This window comes from Epinephelus lanceolatus, chromosome 9 (assembly GCF_041903045.1).
Source record: "Epinephelus lanceolatus isolate andai-2023 chromosome 9, ASM4190304v1, whole genome shotgun sequence".
NCBI classification, from domain to species: Eukaryota; Metazoa; Chordata; class Actinopteri; order Perciformes; family Serranidae; genus Epinephelus; species Epinephelus lanceolatus.
In genome coordinates this window covers 28,324,042-28,350,000 of record NC_135742.1, presented here as the reverse complement: position 1 = coordinate 28,350,000, position 25,959 = coordinate 28,324,042, and the positions used below count along the sequence as shown (strand labels likewise).

The following is a 25,959-nucleotide window of genomic DNA, read 5'->3' as shown; positions in this document are numbered from 1 at the left end:
ACACACAATAATAAGCAAAGTAATTAAAAGCAGTACGAGGGAGATGGGGGGGAGGGAGCAGACCCCGCTTACCAACGAGCATTAAAAATGAATTGCATTCAAGAAGCAGCAGTGGTATTACTGGTTTGATGAAATGAGCTCTGTTTTAGTCCTTTTTTTTTTGTTTAATTTTATTCTTTTGTAATGCACGTGTGTCTCTCCTACCCCTGTAGACGTGTGAAGGCTTAGGACCATGTTGATTTTATTAAAAATGAAGACACATAGCGTAGCATAGCGAAAACAAAGTCTGATTATACCTATGTTACACTGTCAGTGGGTTTGACGTGGATGTCTTCACCCTGAGTGGAAATTGAGGGGTGGTGATGGGGAGAGGAGGGAGGGGAGTAAATTTAGATTTAATTAGCTTTTTGACTGAGGACAACAGCTCCATGTTTTGTTACAGAGGACAGAGTTGCTCTGGCAGTGTGGCTGACCGGCTGTCACCTGCCTGGGCTCTCTTTGACCTCGTCTCCAGTGGCAACATGTCCTACCCCCTTCGACAGACAGCCACGTGGGACAAAATGACATTCTTGACCTTTACGCATGTCGGCAAGCAAGATGACAACACGCATAACTGACTGTACGCGCGTGTGCATCTCTCACGGACAGCCACACGCATTTAGGAACTAATACACACACACAAATGCACGCAGTATCTGCAACACACACTGTGCACATACTCTCACACACACCGTGGAAGATCATCTAATATCAGAGAGCGTCAGGGGCGGAAATCCGATCGTCTGACAACCAGGATACAGATAGCGATTCCCCACCGCTGATCCATGCAACAGATAGTTTCCACAAACAGCAGCCCGGCTAAGGTTACAGCCAGCCAGGGGCCCGCACCACCACGCACTGCTTTGCCTCACATCGAGATAAAACAAAAGCTTAGGTTACCATCGATAAGGAATCGATAAGAAAATACACTGTTTGTGTTTGAATTTTGATGAAAACTTTGACAAGAGGAAATGAGAAAATGTTTGCTTCTGCATGCAATAATATCATGCGCATCAGTCCTGTTAGGTATTCTGTTTTTGTAATTTTCGCCTCGTGATTATATCATTGTTCATCTCCCCTTTTTTTAATTGAAGCTCATTAAATGTTTAACCCAAATGTCAGTATATTTGATTAAGCACTCATAATTGTTTAAAGAAATTCAATTCACACAAAGAAAAGTATCATCACTTTACATTTCCCTTGCCTCAGAGTCCTCTTAATAATTTGAATATGTATTTATATTATAAATGAAGTAAAGAGATATGGCCCCCTTCACATCAATGTAATTACGAATCACAAAAAAAGTTTGATTCAAATAAAATAGGCCATTTGTACACAAGCAATTAACTGGTGCGGCTTTAAATAATGTAGCCCAGATGGAACCTAATTATAGTCGGCATGCTTTGATTCGGGCTTTCTGTCGGAGTATCACTCGGGGCGTCACTTTGGCTTTTCAGTCACCTAGCGTTTGTTTTGAAATTTGTGACAATCAGAGCCGATTACCATTTGTAACAGCATGCAGCGTTTGGTGCGGAGGGAAGAAAGCATGGCCCATAGCTATGGAGGAGTTTCCTTTTTAACAGCTCAAAACTCTGCTCCTCTGTTCCCTTACCTCACTGCACACAAATGATAACAACAGTGTGTGTTGGGGGGAAGAGTGTTGGATTGTTTGGTGTTCTGGGGGAGGGAACAGTGTGTATGTGCTACATGATGTGTGAGTGAATGTATGTGTGAGTGTGTGTGCTAACCATTAGTAGATGCTTGCAAGTGACGATTGTGTTTGTGTGTGTGCGCGTGTGTCAGCGTCTTGTACCAGCGTAGAGTCAGAGGGAGATCAAACAGTCAGTCAATTACCTTGAGAGGGCTCCAGTGGCTGTGACAGAGTGGAGGAGGCTAAATATCCAGGATCAAATACTCTCCTCTGCCTGTCACATAATGAGACAGCCTCACCAGGCTCAGACAACACACACAGAATGTTCAAACACAGGGCACGGGTTAGGCGCCGGACTGAAACTCTGCCATGACCTAAGCAGAGGGCACGGAAGGGGAGCTCACAGTGCAGACCACATACCTGCTATTTTCTGCATTACAGCGAAACATCCTCGTGGAGCTGTGTGTGTTTGTGTGTTGCCTCACCTCAAGGTTACAGCCGTCATCATTCTACTTGCAGAAATAATCTCTGTTAAGCTTGCCATTGCCTAATGCTAATTACAAATACATTGTGAAAGTAAAGATAATTTTTTTTTCCTGCACTTCCCATGACAATACCCAATGTTATGGAGCGCACAGTAACATCATTATTGCATTTACAATAAATGAGGACATAATTGCATTTACAATAAACTTTATTAAATTAATGCAGTGACAATGATCTTGTTAAAATTAGCACATGCAACTTAATTGATTCACAGTTAATGCAAGAGAGCACACATATATACACAGGGCACTTTTATTTTTAAAGTTTCATCAATTAAACACAAGATACAAGTTGTAATTAAACTGATTAAAGTGGAACGGCTCTCTGTCCACTATACGGTGTATTAACAATACATGAAATCAATTCTCGTAAAAAAAAAGAAATCTGCTTAGCAGCTGAAAAACTTTTTCAGTAAGAGACTGAAATTGAGGATAAAGTCGTACTCATTGGCTGTTTATGGGTTCACTTTACACACAAGACACAGCCAGATGACACCTCATCGATCCCCACATCTTTTAAAGATATTACTTTGATTTGTGGCATAGCTGAGGTAATTCTCTCTCTCTCTCTCTTCCCCTCCGTCTTTCTCTCTCATTCTCTGTCTTTAGTGGCTAGTGAAGCCTGGTCATTGGGGTTCCTCCTCTAAATCAGTCGTCACATCTCGGCTTTGACAACATCCATTAGGTTCGACACACTTTGGCTATTAAAGGAAGAGTGGACATAAGCTGTTAAAGGCCTATTTAAGCCAGTGTGAGAGTGGGTTTATGTCTTTATGTGTGTGTGTGTGTTGTTGGGTGGGGGTGAGGCGGGGGGCTCCATCATATAGAGGGGTGGAGCTTAACGCCAGAGTCATTGGAGGGGCACAGGCTCATCTGCATATTGGCACAGAGACGCCCCCCTGGTGACCCCGGACTGCGATGGGATAGGGTGGAGAGGCTGGCGGCTGTTCCGGAGGAGTTCACCACCAGTTCAGGGTGAATGAGAGAGCGCTGCGGCATTGATCGCTTCTGCGGGAGAAAAAAAGAGGACAAAACAGAAGTAAAAACACTAGTGAGGGAGAGGCCGATGAGACGGGGAAATTGAGGAGGAGTAGAAGGTGGAAAAAAGATCACAATACCTCAAATTGGATATAAATGATAGATTAGAGGTGTGAGAGGGCTGTGTCTTTGTTTTCCAGGGATGGGTGTTATGTTGAGCCCTACACAGGTAGTAGAGTCACTGAGAGTGCGGGGTTATTGACTCCCATGATTGCCAGGCCAGTAAATTTGACCCAAGGCACTGACTGCAGTCAGCTTGCTATATAGTCCGCAGCACACTCCCTTATCTCAGAGTGATCGAGAACCCCCTTACATACCTGTACACACAAATGACACACACACAAACACACCACCAGCAACTGAACCCAAACCCACTCTCAGCCAAAGACCCCTCGCTTACCCTCCGTCTAACAATCATACACACAAACACACACGTACACGCACGCCATCTCCATTAATGCGTCCAGGCAGGGGTCAATCTAATAAACATGGGGTCAGTGCAGTGGTCATCAGAGGCCTGTCTATGGTGAGAGAGCCTTTAAGGTGCTTCCTAATTGTATCCCTGCGGCCTTCTAGTCTAGCTTTTTATAGCTGATCGCATGTACACAGAGGAGAAGGGAGGAGAAAGGCACTGAAGAGAGGAAGTGAAGGGGTATTTCTAATGTTCTACTGATTTGACTCATCCACAAGGGTAGAGGTTTTCAACCCTTTTCTGTCGGGACCAGTTGTTTTCACACAACCCTAACTGATTTCAGATACTAAGCTTATCCTTTTTCATTAATCCTCCCGAGAAAATTGTAGGGACACATTTTAATTTTCTTATCTTGTTGAAAACAAATGCAGGTCCCAATAAAAAAGTGTGCAAATAAGAATTCGGAAAAAGAAAACCCATTACTTCAAGGCTTGTGTTCACTCATCCCTCTGTCTGTAAACACATGTAAATTTTTCTTAGATCTATCTATCAAGGGATGAAACTCTTAATATCATCTCGCTGCAAACCTATTCTCCCTCTGGGAAACAAGAGGGCACCTCAATATGGCTTCTCAAGTCGGCTTCTCAAGTCCAGTTACAGTAGTGTTGCTAAGCAGCTGAGCTGCTAGCCAGCGGCGGTAGAAACAAGCCATTATCTGTTAGTGCTCCCGCTGAATGGTTAGCGAGCAGGAGTAGGAGATGAGTTGGGCAACAGCTGCAGCCACGATCTGTTCCCATCATGGGTGCTCCGATGCAGAGCCGAGGTGTTCTGTAGCAGGACTAGCTGGCGTAGGAGAAACATAGAAACTGCCATTGACTTTGCATCCAGCTAAAAAGCCGGCCAGCGATACCCTAACCCCTGAGGCGGGCAGGAACCCGAGGCGCATGTACCAAATTTCAAGCTCCAGTGTGACCCCAACTTGGGAACTGGCTAACCTGTAGGAGGTCAGAGGGAAACCCAGTACTGCTGCCTCCCCCCACCACCACCAGACCACTTGATATGCTCGCTGGTTACCTCTCTCCAGCTTCTGTCTTGCCTATCCTCAATCAGCCCTTTAGAATGAATGACTACCGCTCCACTGGTTTCGCTTAGTGCCCCTATTGTGCATAACTCTGGTTTTGTTGGAAGGCCTGAGACGGAAAGAGGGACGTGCAGTGGTGTTGATTATCAGGTATCCACTTGGATAACATATTAAGGCTGTCCCATTGGACTAATAGGTCATAGGCTGGCATGGCTCTCATACATTATGTCCAAGACTTGCATGGAGCAATGCAAAGCATTGTGGGAGTGATGAGCCTCACAAGACTAAAAATCTCATCTAATGGTATTTATGTTCACCTTTTGTGTTGCCACAGTAGGCGTATAGCATGCAGATCAATATTTTTAATAGCATACACTGTCTTCTGTCTGCAGCTTTACAGCACAGTTGTGAACTCATGCTTCTCTTTATGTGTGTGTCTTTGACATGTAGGCACAGAGCGGCATGAGCTGACCTCCTGGTTGAGTTTCAACTCCATCTTCAGGTTCTTCAGCGAGGTCCTGGAGGCAAAAGAGGACGAGGAGGCGGAGGAGACCTCCAACATTGTCACCACTCGCAGCAGCTCCCTCAAAAACAAACACCAAGATTTGTAGAGGATCGACAAAAATGACTTGGAACAAGAAGAGAACGAGGAGCAAGGGATCAGATGGGGTGGATGCAAAAAGAGAGTCTAATGTTCCAGATCCTCTCTGCTGTTTTTTCTTTTTGTTCCTCCCTCTCCCCCGTAACCTCCCTCCATCTTTCTCTCCTCACTCTTCTCCCCGAGTGTCATTTCTCCCTTCCAGCCCTCCCTGGCTCTGCACACACATAGCCTTGTTGTTGTAAGAGACAAGAGTACAGGGTCACCATGTATACATCACAATAACGTTTTGCATTACTTCTAGATGAGCGCAACTGTCAAAGCAATATGGGCCTGAGTGTTAGCGCTTCCCGTGGGCTGTGGCCTGGCTGCGGGTACGGGCCACGGCAGCAGAGATTAAGGCTGACAGGCACTGTGCACAATGCGCTGTGGTGCACCTCTAATTGTCCTGACATCAGCCTGAACTGAGCTAATGCCCCGCCTGCCCTCCAGTCTGCACTACTCAGTCTCTCCCTCCTCTCCCTCTTCCCCCCGGTCCTAAAGCCTGGGCTGCTTACCCCCGACATCAGCTCATGCTGTAAGGTATCCTCTGCTAAGGTCCAGTATCATTTCATCCTGATCAGTGCCCATCTTTTTTTTGTTTTATAGCCCTTACCCACCACAAATGTTTCTCCAAAGAGTGAACACACACACTCTTAACTGGTGACCATTTGTTTTGTTTTAACAAAGGGTGTTGTTTTTATGACCTCTTCATTCTCCAACTCCTCCGCACATGCAGTCAGCTTTTAAACCTGACTTTTCTCATTCAGCTTTGTGTAAAATGTGGTCCTAACCCGTGCCATGTATTTCTGGAATTGCAGTACTTATAATAAGAGAGATCTCTTTTTTTTTAATTTCTCAACTTTGAGCTAAATTTCAATGCAATGTCTCATACACACATTCACACTGTTTGATTTTTTTTTTAATATTAAGCCAGTATTTGAGCTGTAAGTGTTTACTTTAGAATATCTCCAGAATTGATTTGCAAAACTGTGGAGAGTCCATTTCTCTGTGTTTATTATAAATATATATCTTTTTTTTTTTTTTCAATTTGATATCCTTGAAATTGATGTCTCCGGGTGATTGAATGTGATGAAACAAATAAAACAAACACAACCTGTGCTGAATGTGGAAAAAATCCGGACACTGAGCATATTTAAAATTACTTAAAGTCAAGCATCAAAATGGGTTTGAGGGATATCTCATTTTAACAGGAGCCAGAAGTCAGCTCACAACACTCATAAAGCCTCAATATATCGCCTTACACATGTCAGGAAATCCAAGATTTCAATATTATTCTAAGCCTGAATGATATTTCCTTAGATGTTGGAGAAATGTAACATATCTATTTTTTCCTCCCACTGTAGTACTCTTCTTGTGTACTTAGAAGTGACAAAGTCAGCTCCCTGCTCAGCTGCACATAATCTCACTATGTGACACAAACATGATAAAAAAATTTCCACAAGGCTGCTGTGCTTTATAAACCACTCAAGGCTTAATGGAATACATTTCTAATGTGTCATGACATTAGTAAAAACTCAAACCGGATACTAAATCTTATGATACCTTAGACACATTCTCAAATATATACCTTTTTCCCCCCACTTCAAATAGTTCCCATTGTTTAACTTTTACACTGTGAAATCCTGCCTCTCCTGCCCACTGTGTGTGTGTGTGTGTGGTTTAAGGCTTTTGTGGATTATCTTTCCGCTGTAATGAGACAACTGTGGCTGATGGTTGCAGGCCTAATTTCCTTTTAATTTGATTCAGATCTCTCCAGGTTTCAGCAAAGAAGTTGGCTTATTATTTGATTTGATGAGTTTCGTTTCAAGATACCATTGCTCATCTTTCTGCTTTTCAGCTACAATCAGTTCATTTTTCACTCCATAATTTGTATATTGTTGCCTTAGGAATAAACAAGACTCTGTTCACTGTTTTAATAATATCCAGCAAGCCATATGTGAATGGAACTAAAGATGTAAGAGCAGCCTAAATCCAAAGCACAGTCTGCGAATAAAAGGAGACTAATTTTGCCAGTTGCTCTTGAAGACTTTATTTTTTGCAGATGGTTTATATGTTGTATTGGTTTAGGGAACACGCCTATTTTCTTTTATCGCATAAGCCTTTGGATTTTATGAAACCGCGAGTGTCCTGCCTGGTCACATATTTTTCTTATATTCTCAAATGTTTGTCTCATTTCTCTTTTGATCCATTTTGGTTTTAAACGCCTGTCTTGAAATTATTTGAAAGCTGATTTTTGTAATTAACCCATTAAACCTGTCAAAAGCAAATAAAATGAACTTTTGTATCTTGCTTTTTAAACTGTACATATTTTCCTTTTTTATTTCGTTTTGCTTTTTATTTACGCGCGAAGTATTTTGGTGATGCCGGTGCGCAATTGCGCAAAATGGGAATATGGTGGATAAAAAAAAAAAGAAGCAGTACTAAAAAGTCAGGTGCGATTGGAAAGAGAAACAGAGAGATGTGCCCGAAAGTGCAAAGCGAGTGCAGCGGGAGGAGAAAGTCGAGCACCGAGTGAAAAATGACCTGAGTCATCATCTCACATGACATCTATGAAATCCAACCGAGAGGGAAGACCCACTAACATGTGCTGCCACACAATCGGCCAGAGTTAAGTGTCTTTTATAAACAGTCCAAAACACCTATTTCATTTTTTACACTCTAACCTTTTTAAGTTAAGCTGTAAAAAAAAAAAAAAAGTTTGAACTTTTAAAACACGTCCTATATGCCAATCTACTCTGAAAGACAGCAATATCTTTAAATGGATCGCATCGTTAGTGAGTGAGTAAGTAAGTCACTAAGTGTGTCAAAAGGAAAACAAACTATAAACAGTAATTCCCCTCTTTTTGGTCATTAATTTTGGCAAAGTGAGCCCCCCCTCCAACTCAGCGAGGTTTTACAGCATCATTTGTTTTCACACGGTGAAACCGATCAGGTCATTAAACGCCCCCTCAATAAATCTTTAGAAATCTTTTCCATTAACCCCTGAACAACAAGTGGAACCAGGCGAGTCCCCCTCACACCGTGTCAGGCCGCTGATTAAAGAGAGCCATTCAATCACACACACACACACACACACACACACACACACACACACACACACACACACACACACACACGGGCACACACAATACTCAACTTTCTGTCTTGGAAAAAAAAGTGTTCTATGGAGAGGACTATGTAACTTAATTCTTGTGATATTAAGAAAGGAAATATCTTGTATTAGTGAGAGTTTTCGGAGTTTAATTAAATAACCTGCCTTCTGTCCAAAGCTATGATGTATTGGTACCATAAATTATGACTTTCAGTCAGTGATCATCAAAGGCAGGCGACTAATACACAGCGAAATGAATTAGATCTTCACCCAGGAAGTATGTTATGCCTTAAGACTTGTTCACTATCTAGTAAGTCTATTTTACAGATTATATGGTAACTTTAAAAGTTGCGTGAAGTAAGTTTAGCTCGTTTCAATGCGGAGAAAACTTGTGCGTAAAGGTCTGTGATCCTGTTTCCAAGCATTTGGCTAAATAGAAACTATTATTACCCTGAAGTGATTCGCTGAGGGCCCTGCGTATTCAGGTTGACCACTCATGCATCGCTTTGTCACATGTAGCTGTCCCCCCACTTTTCTAAAGACAGAGATGATCTCTTCATGTTGAGGTTCCTCTCGGTGGCTCCCTAAAAGTCCCCGGGACCCTCCCAAGGAGGGATCCCCATAACCAAACGAGAAGCAGTCAGATGCGTCAGTGTTTTTACTCGCCAGAAGTTAGCGCAGCATGTGAATGTATAATAGGTATGACTGATTTGATTATAGGTTTCACTTTCCCAGCTATTGTCGTACAGACAGTTACAGACAGCTCCACACTGAATCATATCTACAACAGAAAATGGCATCAGCTGCGGAGCTTTAGGGTGAAATCCTGCCAAATGGGGGGTCTGTGCTGTAATGGCAGATTTCAGGGAGGAGTGGGTGGGTTGGGTAGGGCCCTTGACATGAAAAAGTTGGGGAACCCCTGTGCTGCCACAGCCTGATATTTCAATTTTTACTTTAAGAGAGTCGTTGTCACGCTTGCTTGCTCCGGCCCCACTCTGATATGCACGCCATCCCTGCAGAAGATGAACTCTTTCCAAAGGAACCAGGCGTTAGGCAAAGTTGGAATGTCACCCCTCTGACAGCCTCCCCCCTCAAACACACACACACACACACAACACACACACTCTCTCTCCTTCAGCACTCCTCCAGCGGATCACTGTCAGATCACTATTTGCATAATTATATGCTCAGCTCAGAAGAGAAAACTAACCCCCAAATTTTACGGGTCAACTAACTGCAACAATCAATGTTTTATCGGGTATACTAAGGGAGAAATATCTTTAACAATCATGGTGGAGGAACTCTCTTTCTCTCCTTCTCGCCCCTTCTCCATCAATTCAATTCAATTACTTTATTGGCATGACTGCTTATCAGAAACAATATTTCCAAAGCAGTTTAAAAAATGTAAATTCACCCCCCACCCTTGCTTCAAGAAAGACTCCCCCCTCTCTCACCCTCTCCCTCTCTCACTCAGTACGTGAGCAAATACTTTTTCATCTATTGACTGAGGGAGAATGTCTGGCTTAAGCTCGGAGGTGCATTCAAGATTGTATCCCTTCTTCCCCTTCCCCTATTCTGCCCCTCTTTTCTCTGCTCCGGCTCTATACTGTGTTTTTCCTCAGGAGAAGAGGTCTTTAATATAGGGCCCTGTATACCCGAGCACAGGACTCACTGGCCGGTTTCGTTAGACATCATTACATATTCATTGACTTGCAGAGAAACCATTTAATCCAGTGGAAACAACTCCTCTTCAATCGCCTCCTCTCCTTCTCTATTCTAATAAGGAGTCGCAGACTGAGACAACACTTGGGGCCGCGGACGTCACATTTAGGGGAAGAGGGTGACTGGGCTTTTACTGTGCGGGGCGACAGGAAGGTGCAGCACCAGTGAGAGGTGCGCGTCTGGGCACAGGTGTTGCACCAAGTGGGGGAGTGCTGGGTCTCTTAAGGGGTGCAAGAAACCCCCATAGAAACATGCAAATATATATTTAATAATTTCTGTATAGATATGAAATTCACAACAGCGGGACAACAGCATTAAAAGTTTTTAAGGAGATAGGAACTTGTGAAAAACTTGCGTAATGATATCCTGAGCTTCCTCCTCTCGTGCGCACACACGCAGAAACATATAGGGTGACCCATTATCCCCCTGCCATAACCATAATGTGGGGAAATATGCAAAGCAAATCGGCTATCCCAGCAAAAATTGCAATTCTCAGGTTATTATAAGAAGAGCAAGGCTTGTAGAGAGGTGAAAAATGCCTTTGGAGACCTAAATCACCAAGACGCACAACTTAGGCTGAAGTCCCTATAGGAACATAATGCGAATATTACCGGGATATTCATGTGGTTATTCGTTGGTATTTTATTCTCTCAGCTTTGCTGTCTAATACTTCGAAGTAGCCACTACATCAGCAGCGTGGCCTAATGTGTGTGTGGTGCTTGAAGGATCCTGGCATATAAGACTCCGATTGTGGGACAGCTGTTGGCAGAGCCGTTTTACGGTGTTCAGTCCATTTGGCTTTAATGGCAGCTTTCAGGCGGACCGCTACTCTATCCCCTCACCGCCCCCTCAATTACACCTCCTCTGATACTCTGCTGGCCTAAAGACTCCTGCAGTAAAAAAAAAACACCCTCTGAAATGCAATACATTTGAAGAATGGGCTCTGACTTTTAAGATTTGGGGCTATACTCTGATGATTTCAGGGGAGCAGTGTTAGGCAAGCGGTGATGAAGGAGGCAGGAAAGGAAGTATAACACAGCTCATTGGCCTAGTTTAACAGGCCACCGACGGCTTACTGGGGAAAATTGGTCATTTTGTCTTGATGAATGGCAGTCAGGATGAAGGGGCTCTAGGTAGGCCTGTGATCGGGGCCTTTCTCAGGCTGTAAAATGCGACTGGATATCGGAAAACTTCAGGCCAATAACGTGTGATATTTAGCACTCTGTAATTTGTCGAATTTCAAATATCATACTGACAAATGCCAATTTTAATTACACACGTGTGTGTCAGTGTGTGTACTCGTGTCTGTCTCTGAGATGTGCACACTTAGCCAACAAAAAGAAACTTTTATTGTGATGCGGAACACAAAGTCTCTCGGTGTTTCTTCATAATACACATAGAAAAAGTTGAGGGGAGAGTGAATTTAATGCTCACAGATCTCAGACTCATCTATAAACTTCCTCGAAGTTTATCTATTATAATAATTATTTATTTTCTAACGAGCTGACTTTAAGTTTTTCATTTTATTCCGTCGATTTAAATGCAAATTATGTTGGTAAACACAAGAGCAGTAATTGATCTTAAATAATGAAATGCACAGGAACTTTTTTTTTCTATGAGCATTTACTAAATAATGACATTTCTATTTACATTAATAATAATACCGACCTAATACACTGCACTAAAATGTTTTAATAAATCAAATGATATTATAAAATGGTCATCAGACAATAAAGGCCCTATTGTAAAATCTAAATGTGCTCTTAAACTAATGTGTATTATACATCATAACAGGTAGCCAATTAAATTATTTTAATTGAAACCAAAACAAAAACATTTAATAATTTCATAACTTCCTGAAAAATCCATTATTATAAAGGATGCATTTTGTTATTAGCTAACTGGATTTAATTTAAAAACAATTATAAAAACAATTATTAATCGAAAGAAAAGTGCTTGTAATTGAGAATATGTATAAAATAATCTTAAACGAAAATATAACAAGGAAAAAATGTTTAAATGGAATTCAATTAATAGTTTTCTCAAAGTTTATTGAGAGTCTGTCAGATGAGGGCAAGTGGAATTGCAATCGGAAAGTGGCTCATGGTCCATTATGGTAAAAAAAAAAAAAGATCACATCTCCTTATTCACCATCTTATTAGTACTAACAACAACTGCAGGAGTGTTTTGCCATCCACAAGTAAAAGATTAAGCGCACAGTCGTATTTTAAGCCACCATAATAAATCGAAGGAAGTCGACTGTATTTGAAACAATATTTTCTTGCACTTAAAGCAACGAAATAATGAGGTATTTCCAGAAATCCTTAAAGTACAATCCTCCCTTGATCGATATCGCATTGGAATCAGTGGGATATCGATTAGTTGGCGGTGAGAGAAAAGGCCTGACTTACACTGCAAAAAAATATCTAAAGAATCATCACCCATAGTATTTTTTTGTTAAAATATTTTTACTTAAAATTAAAAAGTCGAAAAGTTATTACACCTGACAGACTGTCAATTTAGTCAGTATTTCCGGTTTAATTTCCACCAGATCGGTGATATTGTTCACTTAAATATTTTTTATATCGTGTCAAAAATAAGACAAATTACTCTGAGTTTAAGACAGACAGAAAGGTGTGCTGGAAACAAGTATTTTTTGCAGTGTATCTCCTGAGCTAAACCACACAGCAGCCCACCGTCTTCTCTCTTTTGGGTTTAAATTCTCTGAAAAACAGAGAGTGCAACGCGATATTAAATCACACATTATAGATGAGTTTCATCATGTGGACGCAGCCCTCCGAGGATAAACACGGCAGTGCGTGGGGTAAGAATAAGATCCAAGTTATTATTACTGTGGGAGCGGCCTTTCACTGGCAGCACCCTGCATCCTCATTACATCCAGCCCAAAAAGAGATGAAGGTCTAAATGAAATTATTGCCATCCAATGAACTCAAATTAGCCGGGCCACACCATGACAGACAGCTCGGATGGAGAGAGAGAGGGGGGAGGGAGGGGGGTCAGCGGGCTTGGAGGGAATATAGGTGGTGGGATTGGCAGGTGTATGTTTTGATGTGCATTTCATGGTTTGCAGGGCCCCTTAAGTGAAGTTGGGTTCATTTTGAATCTCCGTGGTTAAGCGAGTTAATATACTTGTGTTATTAAAGGCCCTGCAGTCACCTTGCAGCCTGCTCTATGATGCCTCACCCCTCCTTCCCATCCCGACGGCTTAGACTTTGTTCCCATCTATTTCATTTCTTTATCAGCCATTCAAATATAGGCTAACGTTTCTCTCCCTCTCTCCCGTGCACAATCTCTCCATCCGGTTGAATGGCTTTCTTTCTTGTCGCTAAGGTCCTCATTGTGTTTGCTACCTGAGTCAGCAGGGAGGATGAAAAGAGGAGAGTTTGACGGGAGGAAGGACGGGAGGAAGGGGTAGTTTGACATGCGGGGAGGGAGACAGAGGCGATGATAGGCGAGCGGGGCCCTGCGAGGAGTTGAGTGAATTTACCTGCTCCTCCGGTGGCGAGCTGTGCGCGCGTGATAGTGTGTGTGAAGTTAACGACACAGCGGCCAACTCGACTTTATTGCTGTTTATCCCCGCAGCAAAAGCTGTCAGGCGGTGACAGATTGGCAGCAGCTCTAATCAGTGCCCTCTTCCCTTCTCTCTGAGATCCCCTCTCTACTCATTCACTTCTGATCTTTCCCAAATGGATTGTTACTAATGCCATTTATTCTGTGGATAACACCACATATAATGCAACTATAGGGAAAGTGCAACTGTGCATTTATTTTCGAACAATATTGATAGTTATTAAGGTTCAGTTATTTAACGTGATACGATGAAAAAAAAAATACAGCTGATATATATTTTAAAACTATTTCAAGAGCACTTAGGAAAACGTATAATCTGCAGGTGTAAGCAAATTATTATTTTTTCTTTACAAACAGCTATTTTAGTCTAATTACAATTTAAAAAAAATCTAATTAAAGCTAAAATATTTTCTAAATTCTGCAGAATCTGCTACAAATTAAAAGGAGCAAGTTTGAGTGCAGAGGAAAATAACTTAATGACGACCTCCTGTTTGATCTGAAAATTACTAATATGAGTATTTTTTGTATTTTATGGATCAAAAAGATCCATAAAACATCCTATTCTTTGATCTTGTCAAGATGAAACGCACATTGTTAATGCTTCTGACCGTGCAACCTTTTTTTTTATACCCACAACTATACTTCATATTAATATTTATAGCATTGCATTCAATAAATGATACAAAAAGTTGTGCTTTCACCTAAACTTTCGACCTTCCATAAGATAAAAAAATGTGCATGTATTTTATCATACACCAAGGTGTGTGTTAGTGAGTGTGTCTGCTGGGGGGGTTTGATATTCCTCACAAACAGATGCACAAAGACTATCGAATAAATCGGCGAGCACAAGAACTTAAAGTGTAGTAAAAAAAAAATCTTTACAGAAGCACGACACCCAGCCTCAGCCTGCACGAGCCTCACGCAGAGCCCGCAGAATAACAGTGGACCTAAAGCTATATTTCACTTAGAGCCTTCAATGGGATTGGTGCTTATCTCGCCAACACAGCGCTGCTGACCTGTAGGCTGCAGCATCAGAGGTGTGTGTTTGTGTTGAGGTGTTGACCTGTCAGGGGGGACTTGTTAGGACTTTAACTCCGACTGCTGGCGGTCTCCAGACATCCGGGGGTGGCATCGATTTGAAACTTGTCCTGTCTAATTTGATGATAACATCCAGCCTGCCCCGCCGCAGCACCATGGACAGCGCACTGTCTTGACCTTGCCTTGCTATCAAATTACCCCCGTCTGGGCCACGGTGGGAGCCCAGCACCAACTTTACTATAGGCTGAGGGAGAGACAGAGAGAGGGAGGGAGAGTTTTTTTTTTTTTTTTTTTTGCTTTTTTCACCAAAGACAAATCTCCTCTGAAGCCAGTGCTTACACTCTGCAATACTGTGGTAAATCAAGAGGAGGTTGGCGGTTTGCATTGGCTGTTGCGCCAACCGCCTATGTAAACAATACTAGGTTACACTTACACAAAGACTTTATGTTTTTTATCCTTAAAGGACCCGTCCGTCCTTGTGTGACTCCCCTCAGTTTAATACTACTGTATAGTCAACTTAATTCTTTTTAAGTGGATTTCAGACTGGCCAGGGTGATAAATAAAAACCTGAGGGTCCTAAAGTAAACGTTTTCCACCAGTGGAGGAAGTATTCAGATCTTTTATTTGAGTAAAAGTAGCAGTATTGCAATAAAATACTCATTTAAATTAAAGTCCTGCGCTGAAAATGCCATATGCGTAAAAGTATTGCTTGTTGAATATACTCAAGTAAAAGTACTTATAGGTGATAAAAAATGGCCCCTGTGAGTGTTACCATTAGAAATTATATTATTGCATCATTATAGCTGATGCTTTAAGGTGTAGTTGGTTGAGGTGGAACTCACTTTAACCATTTAATGCACCATTTGGTAGATTATTCTCTAACTGCATCATATGTTACATATGTTTTGTTGAGTTATAGTAACTTTACCTGTCAAATAAATTGAGTAAAAAGTACATTTCCTTTAGTTACATTCAGCTACTGCCCTTTTCTGATGAATATATTTAAAATTTCAGTTAATAAAGTGTGTTTATAGATCAATCAGAGCATGTTTTGCAGGTTGGATGTGCGTAATTTAACATTTACGCAGCAGATTGAAAGATTGCATCCACTTTAACATGCCCCTATCACATGAGCCACAAAGAAAAGCAACAGTTCTTCCTGCAGCAGTCAAGCTTTAAGTCAGACCCCCCCCCAAACAGAATATGTACAGTATGTGGACGTTTGGTGAATAAACCGTATGCAGCGGTGCGCGTAAATAGATGCTGAGCAAGAAAAATAAGAGAAAACAAGCGATTTATATCTTTTGCAAATCTTCTCAGAGCAGTCACACTCTATCAGCTGGTGCACATACTGTGGTAACAAGTTGATTTGGGAACCAGAAAATGTCGAAAGTTTTGAGAGAGAGCCCAAGGCACTGACGGGAGGAGGATTTACTGGTGGAGAAAGAGAGAGAGAGGGAGAGAGAGGGAGAGAGAGAGAGAGAGAGGGGCTGTTTGATGGAGCTCTACAGCTTTGAGACAGCTTGTTAATTAAAACCCCAAGAGATGAGGCTCTGCAGCCACCGTCCATATCAGAGCACTGCTAACTATACTGACAGCAAGTTACTTAACAAGCGAGCGCCTCAATCCTATACCGTTTTTTATCACAGGCGAGCAGTGAGATATTTTAATTCGTTAAAATCCCACTGTGGCGCTGAAATATCTTGTTTTCTACTTAAGAAATTATGACAAACCTTCGTATTCTCTGTCAGTCCAGAGATGGAGCCCAAATGGCTGCTTATGCCTCAAAATCCATACGCCAGCTTAAATGTGGCAAATTCGATTAAGGCAGGAAAGAATGAAATGTCAAAAAAGGAGTGAATTAGTCTAGACATAGGTTGGGTGGTATTAAATGCTTAGCTTTATATTCGGGCGTTGGAATTATTTCTAAAAATCAAAGTAGCCTGCGATTTCAGAGGGGCAGATAGGCCTCAGTGCAGAGATACAAAGAGGCAACATTGAGTCAAAACAAAGAGGCTACTGTGTGTGTGTGTGCGAGTGTGTGTGTTTTTGGTGAATGCGTTTTCTGATCACTTTCAATCGAGGTCATCATACGCTTTGTCCCCATGCATTATTCCACCTTAATTGAACCCGCAACCCGCCCTTTGCCTGCGGGATCTCTGCGCAATTTCAATTCTATATGCATGTGTGAGATGATGGCTTGTTAAGTCGAGGAAAACAAATACCAAGAGAGCCTTACTCAAACATTCAAAATGTATGACGGGCCCATACCCATTGTTCAAAAAAAAAAAAATAATAATTGAAATGCAGCTTCCCCCCTCTCCCCCAGCTCGCTAATAATGTGTTAGCAAAGTGTAGGCCAGCTCATGTAAATAGCAGTAAGAGAAGACGTGGATTTGGGGGGAATGAGGTGAAGCCTGACTGGGTTTGTGTCTTCTGGAGGGGGGGCTGCAGGTGGAGAAGCCCCGTATACAGTACAAGCGAACCTGCTGTGCCACACCACCCAGGATCCAACGGGGGAGGAGGTGTGATTGTGCGGAGGGGTATGTGTAGGACAAATGGATAATACAGCTCAATCAACAATGAGATCTTGTTGTTGGAGAAATTGCTCTGCAAAGTAAAAGGTCCCAGCAAGATTCAAACTTTTGTATCCAGGAGTTGAAGCTCCCCTCTGCTCATCCATCCGCTGTGGCAGACATAAAAGTTCCAGAGCACTTCAGCTTGTAACATATAAAATGTCTCCTTCTGTCGTTATCACCAGGATCAGCTATAAATACAGTATTTACCGAAATTAGCTGCTTTAATTCCCATACAATACTTCAACTGTCTCTGCGTTGTAATGCTGGAGTTTATATTTGTATTTCAGATGTCTTCGCATGAGGAATAGATGGAGCCACAGTGAGGGAAAAAAAACCCTAAACCAACATTCACAGCCCACATGGGCTGCACTTACACTGTGTTTATCCTCAGCCACAAGAGGAAATCAATTCTCTGGATCTGTCAAGTGATCTATTGGCAAATTAAAAGATGGTTACAATACACAGTGATCATTATAAAGCAGCACAGCTACCAACATAAACTTACAATTTAGTCTTCATAAAAAAAGATTAATCCTTGCACTCTTGTTTCCTCAAACGACCACATCTTTATATAATTTGCACCAGATTGATATTATTTCAATTTTTATACATCCCAAGAGTCAGCCGCAAAGGTGAGAGAGCTCGATTTCAAAATAAAAAAAAACCCTTCGCAGAGTTGACTTTTCACTGCACAAGTGTCTCTCTTCCAAATGTGTGTGTAAAGTGCGTGTTTCTTTGTCATTGACTGCCGTGTTAAGGCCCCATGCACCTGATCTGTTTGTGGCTGGTCTGGGGCCACGGCGCTTTTTAAGACAGCTGTAAAAGGCTCTCCAAGTCTCCAACACATTCATCAACGTCAGACACCGACAAGCCGCTATTTAGTGAAAGTGTAACTGCAGCAGTATATCTTAGAGCAGAGTGGACCACTCAGCAAACAATACAATGGAGCGGTTTTTTTTTCTCTCCTTGGTTGCAACCAATCTAAAACAGATTATAAAGTCGGACAGATGATCGTTGGATTATTTAAATAAAATAAAAATTGCTCAATTTTATGAAGGTTAATTTTCGATATTTTTAAAAATAGTTTTACCGTAAATAAAACGCCGTTTTTGCATCACTGCACCTAAAGCAGCATTTCTCAGATTATGTGTCAGTATACAGTAGTTCATTCAGAATATTTCCTGCAAAGCCAATTTGTTGCAGAAATATTCTGCTGTAGAGATTTTGCAATCCTCTGTTGCATCGTCACATTAAGTACTCCTGTCTTTACTTAAATTAATAAGACATTATTTATTTGAAAATGGCTAATTAAAGCCCCTTTATTCCTTTCAACATAATTTAAATGTGAATGAGTGTATATATTCTGCAACGTTACATCGCTTAAACAAACAATTAATTATCTAAAGCTCAAATATTGAGCGATGGTCTGTGTTATTATCAGTTTACATTAAAATTAAACGCATTGCTGATCGCTGGCTTTAATCGATGCGATTCCGCAGCTTAACAAAACAAACAAAAATGTCAGTCGACATAGGATAATGCAATTATAAAACTCCCCCCGCTATATTCGCAGCGGTGGGGTTGCATTAGAGTGCTTTGCAGCTGCTGAAATTCCTGCTTAAAAAATGGCCCTGGAAGAGCTGCTGTGTGTGCTGCGCGGTGGACTGTGGGGCTGAGAGCAGAGCTGAGGAGAGAGGGAGAGGGTATGAGGCGGTTCTTGTGTCAGAGGGTCCCACAACGCAGAGCGCCATCTAGCAAACAAAGGTAGAAACAATAACAGCACGGAGGGTCTGAGACGGGAGAGGCAGTCTTTACGCACACGGCACACAGGGGCGCAGAGGGACGCCACAACAAAGCGCCGCGGTTTAACGCTCTCAAACACTAAAAAAAACTTTGTGTTTGTTGCATGCCATGGCGCGATCCAGACCGGCCGTGCCATTTTTACAACATTAATATACCATCCAACCAAAATCAATTAATCACGCTCAGTGTTGCGTCTGCTTTTTTTTTTTTAATTTTTTTTCTCCACCGAATTAAATTTTAATGAGCATCCGAGGGGTCAAGGTGGCAAAGCAGCTGATCAGTGGTCAAGCCGAAAATGGAAGAACTTTTAATGTCAGAGTGGGTGAGGAAGAGGAAGGGCGGCAGGTGACTCCCCCACTTGACAAAATCAATCGATACTATCACTTTCAAGCTCCATCACAGCCAGCGTTTTACTGGGGATGTGTATGTGTACCACAAGCAAACAATACATCTTCTGTCGAGTGTAGACTTGATTGCACTCATTGCGTGTGTGTGTGTGTGTGTGTATATATATATATATATATATATATATATATATATATATATATATATATATATATATATATATATGATGCTCCATATATATGCTCCACTGCTGCCGATAGGTATTAAGAGGAGGGTTTTGACCAAAGGAAAAAAAAGAAACAAGTGGAATCATGTGTTAAATGGTCAGTAATATGTCTCCAACTCTTCCATCCTCACCCACTCGCAGTAATCTCCCCTACTCATCCTACACCGCAGCCATTATTTCATATACAAAGACAGAGCTAAGTCGTCTTCCCTGTAACATCATTGCTGGTAATGATGGTGCAATAACAACAATAGCAGTTATAGCCACGTACAGTATAAGCAGTAATAATGATGAGTAATAATGATAGCTGTGGTAAAAGCCTGGTCGCTAGTATAGGGGCACAAGCACTATTAGTGCAGCAATCAATGCAGAGCCATATATCTAAAAATGATCGAGCTCCACTGTGCTTCAGTCAAACGGCGGATTCTACTTGCTGTTGTTCATCATATAACCAAACAGGTTAAAAAAAACTTGCAGTGTATTAATCTTACACACAGAAGGTGCTGAACACTGGAAATCTTGTAAATTCTATTTGATATAATTAAATTATATAATTAGCAAATACATAAAATAATTTGTGTTTGTTTTTTTAAGTACTGGCAGGTTAAATAAATCTAAATTTACAATTTTGACACATCGCTTAAACATGATATTGAAGTGTAACAACACTAAAGACAACATGTGAGTGATTGGTCGGTTGCTGCAATGATATATGAACCGAGGTGTCAGGGGCAAAAATTCTCATATTCGTTATCTTGTCATTCGCCCCTCGACAACCAGCAATTTGTGACAATTTTCGCTCGGTTAAGGCGTCCAATAATCCCCCCACAGCCTCCACACTGAAAATAAAGTTTAGCCTGCATGGGCACACTTATAACTAGGCCACTAATGTAGTTTTAGAAATAATTATAATGAAATTGTGACGCCTTCCCCCTGCAACGTACCTCACCTAATTTTATTATATATACATAATGATGGAGTGATAAATGTGTGTGTGTGTGTGTGTGTGTGTGTGTGTGTGTGTGTGTGTGAGTGTGTGTGTGTGTGTGTGTGTGTGTGTGTGTGTGTGTGCGTACGCGCACGGTGGATGGTGACAGAGCCCTCGAAGTAAATTGGGGTATATGCACGCAGCAGGCGAGTGCATTAATTGATTTATTAATTAATGGGAAAATACATTTTCAGGTTTATTGTGTGTTGTGCCATTGTGTGATATTGTTTACATGCTCTCCTGCTGGTCACTGGTGATTTATTGCATTAAAAAACTAAATCATAGATTCATATAAAATGAGATAATTCTGTTATAAATATATGTGACAAATATTTCAGTTATTAATGTGACATACTTCCTGTGTTTTGTACTTTCCAAAGAACACTGAACGTCATTTAGTGTCATTCACGTGCATTGTACAGCATACATTGCATCATGTTCATACTTTTCCCATATTTCCTTTCTTCCCTTTTTTCCTCAGAAGTGAATCCTTGACATTCTGCACTATTACCAAAATTGTAGCATATAGCCTAGTAATCAGAAAATTATAGGCTCGCTCCATAGCAAAGCCCTATTTTGGTGCCATAAAGAGTCTTTTCAGAAAGGTTCTCTATCTCTTCAGCATTATGGTGCTGTAGCCAACCCCGCGAGATTACATGAAATGCTCCACATCAGCAGCATTAAAGGAACTTTCTGACAACCACACTGGCCTCCTGATTTGAATTAATCCAGTATTTTATTTGCACAAATCAGGGGGAACCACTAAAAGGGAGAACACTGGAGACTCCCTTCTTTTGTACACCTAAACCTCTATGATCCACCTTGTCCTCCACGTGTTTTATTTTCTGCTTGCGTGTTCTGCAGGCCATGCCATAGCACTGAGACCCCACCTTCCTTATATACCCGCCGCCTGCATGGAAAGGAAAGAGTGAAGATGTGATGGGGCGTATTTGAAGTATGACGAGCTTTGTGGTCCACTCCTTTTCATTCCCCTTGCCTCAAATATACGCCCGCTTTCAAATAAGCCTCTTTGGCAATCCCATGCCGACCCCCCCCCCAACACACACACCCCCTGCCACCTTGACATGAATGGGCGACTGACCTTTAGGGCCGTGTCCACTCTGCGGTCCAGTTTTATCCAAATAAGCCTTCTTCCCCCACCCTGCCTCATACGGTGCCAGCAATTCTTTACTGATATCATCAGCGGATGCAAATGAATTTGGACGGGGTGGGGGGTGCAGGAGCGGAGGGGGTGGTGTTGGTGGTGTAGTCATGGACAAAATACCACACTGGCTGCAGAATGCTGCATGTGGAGAGATGGGAATATTGAATACCCCGCCACACCAGAACCATCCCCGAATTCAATATATTGCAGGGGAAAAATACACACTCCCATTCCAGAAATATTGGCTGTGAAATACCACCAAGAAAAATCGCCATTCAAATGAGATGCGTTTATTTCTGCATGGCCTTTGAAGAGAAGAGAGGGGTCGTGTCACTCAAAAGAAGGAAAGGGCCACTCCGTTATAACCCCCCTCCTTTTTGCTCTCCCTCTCTCCCACCCTTCCCTTCTCCTCTTCTCTCTCTCCGAACCGACCCCCACTCACTCTTCCCCCACACGCGCGCGCCCGCGCACACGCGCGCCCATTTTCACTATAGCACGCTGGCTTTGGGGGCGACACAGAGGCTAGATTAGAGCTTTGCTCCTTTAACAAGGGAGAGGAGGCACTTCTATAATCACAGCGGCGGTATGTGGGGCCACAAAGAGTTTGCAACCACAGGGCGACTGGTCTTCTGTAGAGTGGTCCAAGCCGTGGGCAAGCCAGAGAAATGCTCTATCCAACGTATTACTAGGATCAAAACACAGTGGTTATAGCGCGTGAAGAGGTTATTAACCCACAGAGCACAGCAAAAGACCACTTCTAAATCTCCAAACAGCATAACCCTGGCATCGCCTGACTTAAGACAATTCAGCACGTTAACATGACCAGAAACACAGCGCGAATGATCAAGTAATTATTTAGTATGTAGAGAGCAATGCATCCCTTGTTGACGATTTAGAGTGTGTTTCTGCACGACTGCTGACATCCCCCACCCCCCCCACCCCTCCCTCTTAAGCACAGCAGTGTAACATGGACATCCAAATTTGATGGATGGTGCTGAGTAAGATGGAAAAAAGACATGTATTTATCAACATGCCGCATGTCCTCTGAGGTGGCTGAGGGAGAGAGGGAGAGGGAGAGAGCACCAACCATGGAGACTAAAGGGAGTCAATGGGAAACCTTACCACTGTAAGGAGCGGTTCCCCGTGGCAAAGATGAAAAATACCCTTCAATGCATCGTTCCAGTCAATCATAATAGACCTACAGCAGCCTGTCTGAGCAAAGCAGGTAAACACAGATAGCAACAATGTGAGCTGCAACTTTGACAGTCAAACAACCCATAACGCACCAGTGACAAGATAGATAGATAGATAGATAGATAGATAGATAGATAGATAGATGTCTTAATGCGCACAGATACACATTTGTCACGCTTTTGTGTATGATTGGAATTGCTCCTGTTATTTTCAGTTAATATTTTATGACTATCTGCACACATGCACTAAAGAAAAATATATACATTTATTCTCCCGCAGACACACAGGCTTTTATCACGTCATAGTAAACCTAACATAGTCATAAAATGTAAACTGAATGAGTCTATTAACCAAATCCTTAGCAAATGACATTCACATGTGTTTAGTGGAGAGGTTAGATACCTGTTAAAAAGCTTGCCAACTCATTGTCAGTGGATAATATAGCAAAGGACTACAGAGGGTATAGGCTCAGTGGATTATATCTTTACAAGCATTATTCTGCCTGAGTGACTGGCTGGAAGAAAAAAACGCACAGGCTACAATAAAGATTGGTCAGGCATGAATGCGGCCTGTGTGTTTTGTCTTCTATCAATCCATCAAACCATGAAGTGGGGACTATTTGAGTATTTTTTTTCTAACTTAATGGTAAACTTCAGAGCAGTTTTAGAAAAAAAAAAACTTCGCATGCACATAAAGCAGAGCTCACTAGTGGACCAAACTTTTTTTCCCCCAATTCCCTTTCTTGTTTTATTCTTTTATTTTTGCATATAATGCAGCGAAAATGGGTCACCAATAAATTCTGTCTCAGCATTGATGTAATTGCAACAAAATGCTGCTGAGTAAAAATTGAGGAGCTCGCTGGCTGCGGTGGCACAGTCACACACCATCTGGAGTGTATTAGAAAGAGAAGCCGTAAATATTACTGAAAAGCCCAGGCGTTATCAGGTATGTAAGCCCGGGCCTTGCTGCATGGCCTCCCATATGTTGACATAATCAGACTGTTGGGATGTCTATTAAAACGTATCTGAATTTAATAAATGAACACAATGATTAAATTCAGTTTGTTTGTGCAGATCTCCCAATGACTCCCAGTGTTGGTCTGTTTACATTTTTGGAGAGGGTGGATTATTATGGGATGAAATGCTGCAGGGGCTCATGGGATGTTATCACAGTGTTGTGTTTGGATCGTGCGCAACAGGTTAACTGGCTCCAACTCCAACTTTCTCCTATTAACTTAGCATCTAATTATTAAACGCGCCGGCATTAGTTGTTATAAGTCGCTTTGTCTTTAATAATGGCATCACTGTGCCGCTGAGAAACACACGCGCATCCTCTCAAAAGTTGACAGAATGAATTAGGAGTTCCTCTTGAGCTGCAAACGCTCTGTTACATCCGATTCACACTTTTCCCCTTTAAAACCAAGCATTTCCTTTCCGACCATCCGGGTCTCTCTTTTTTCCTAGTAGGTAGTGTGATTTATTCCGCACAGCATTTATATATGTGCACACGCGCGCGGGCGCACACAAGTAAACACCTCCATTCATGTTGGGTCCATACACCGTGCAACTGTGAGAAAACTTGCACTTTGGAGTTTAATGCCACGTGCTGATTAATTTCTTAGTGATGACAAGCACACAGACATGCATATATACGAACACACACACACAAACACAGACACACGTCCATCCTCTTTCACTTTATACGTATATATCCCTCCTCCCCTTTCTCTCACACTTCTCTCTCTCTTTCTCACTCACTCCCCCTGGCTTTATCCGTTTCAGTCTGAGGAACACACAAGAACACTGTGCAAAAGACGCACACACACATGAAGGAAAGAGAGAGAGGGAGAGGAGGAGAAGGAGTGACAGAGGGGGAGAGAGAGCGTCAAAATGAGGCTTACTTTTTTTTTCCTTTTCCTGCCGTGAATCTTCATCCATCCGTCGTTGACAGAGCTTGACTTGATCCAGCCACTTCTTCCCCAGTGCTAAAAAGTCTGTAGTAGTGCGCTTTAATTAATATATTTCTGGGCTGTGTCCCGAACCCAGAAGCTTTAGAGAGGGAAGAGGAGTGCAGATTGAGACATATTGAGCCCGCTTTAAAAGGATCATTTCATCATGTGGGAGGTTGGGACACACAAAGTTTGGACCCGTGACTGGCATTCCGGAGAGACATGCATATTTTAAAACAACAAAGCAAGACAGAGACCGGGGGCCCCGGGGTGGGAGGGGAGAAAACTTGGAAAGAAGTTACTATCAGATGAACAGCTGTCATTGTTGGGCAAGACTTGAATGCATATTAAGATATAGTCATCCGCAAAAAAAGGAGCTTGTCCAAATAAAGTCATTGATAGTCCCTGTATCACTCATTCAAATCTTTAAAGAATTTATTCACAAAACATATATTTTACTTTCTAAAATAGTAAAATTTTTAACTTATTTCTTTTTCAATATAAAGGCAAACTTTTAAGGTATTTTTGCTCCAACAGCGTCATTAAGCCTGTTTGTTTTATTCTACAGATCACGTTGAAGTCGTAATTAAAAGCTTTAATAGAAAACTATTAAATAAACGTTTCAAAGCTAAAACAGTTTCTCCAAATGTGACATTAAATTGAACTAAACGTCCAAACCTAAGTGGAAAAATATTGACCTACTGTTGAAGTCGAAATAAAATATATCATCATTTACCTTCTCATAATGAAGCACACAGGCTGGAGGTTTTTTTTTCCTATCCTCAAATATCTAAATAATAGCAGTTAAGGTTGCAATTTAAAACGTCTCCCACGTCTATTTT

At 41.8% G+C, this 25,959-nt stretch overlaps 1 protein-coding gene and 1 long non-coding RNA gene across 3 annotated transcripts in view; one reads left to right on the top strand and one right to left on the bottom strand.

The window, feature by feature from the left end:
- arb2a (ARB2 cotranscriptional regulator A) overlaps window positions 1–5,576 on the top strand; it is a 172,351-nt gene extending 166,775 nt beyond the window's left edge. For both annotated transcript variants that reach the window (XM_033619777.2, XM_033619776.2), the window contains exon 11: window positions 5,217–5,576. In XM_033619777.2, the coding sequence (XP_033475668.2) occupies window positions 5,217–5,377 (161 nt within the window). In that variant the 3' untranslated portion in view covers window positions 5,378–5,576. The remainder of the gene's footprint in view (window positions 1–5,216) is intronic.
- Window positions 2,367–25,240, bottom strand: LOC144464286 (uncharacterized). Its single transcript, XR_013492036.1, has 2 exons — window positions 25,070–25,240; window positions 2,367–3,243 (listed from the first exon to the last, which is right to left on the bottom strand). It is a non-coding gene; the product is annotated as an uncharacterized LOC144464286 (long non-coding RNA).
- Between the last annotated feature and the right edge of the window lie 719 nt (window positions 25,241–25,959).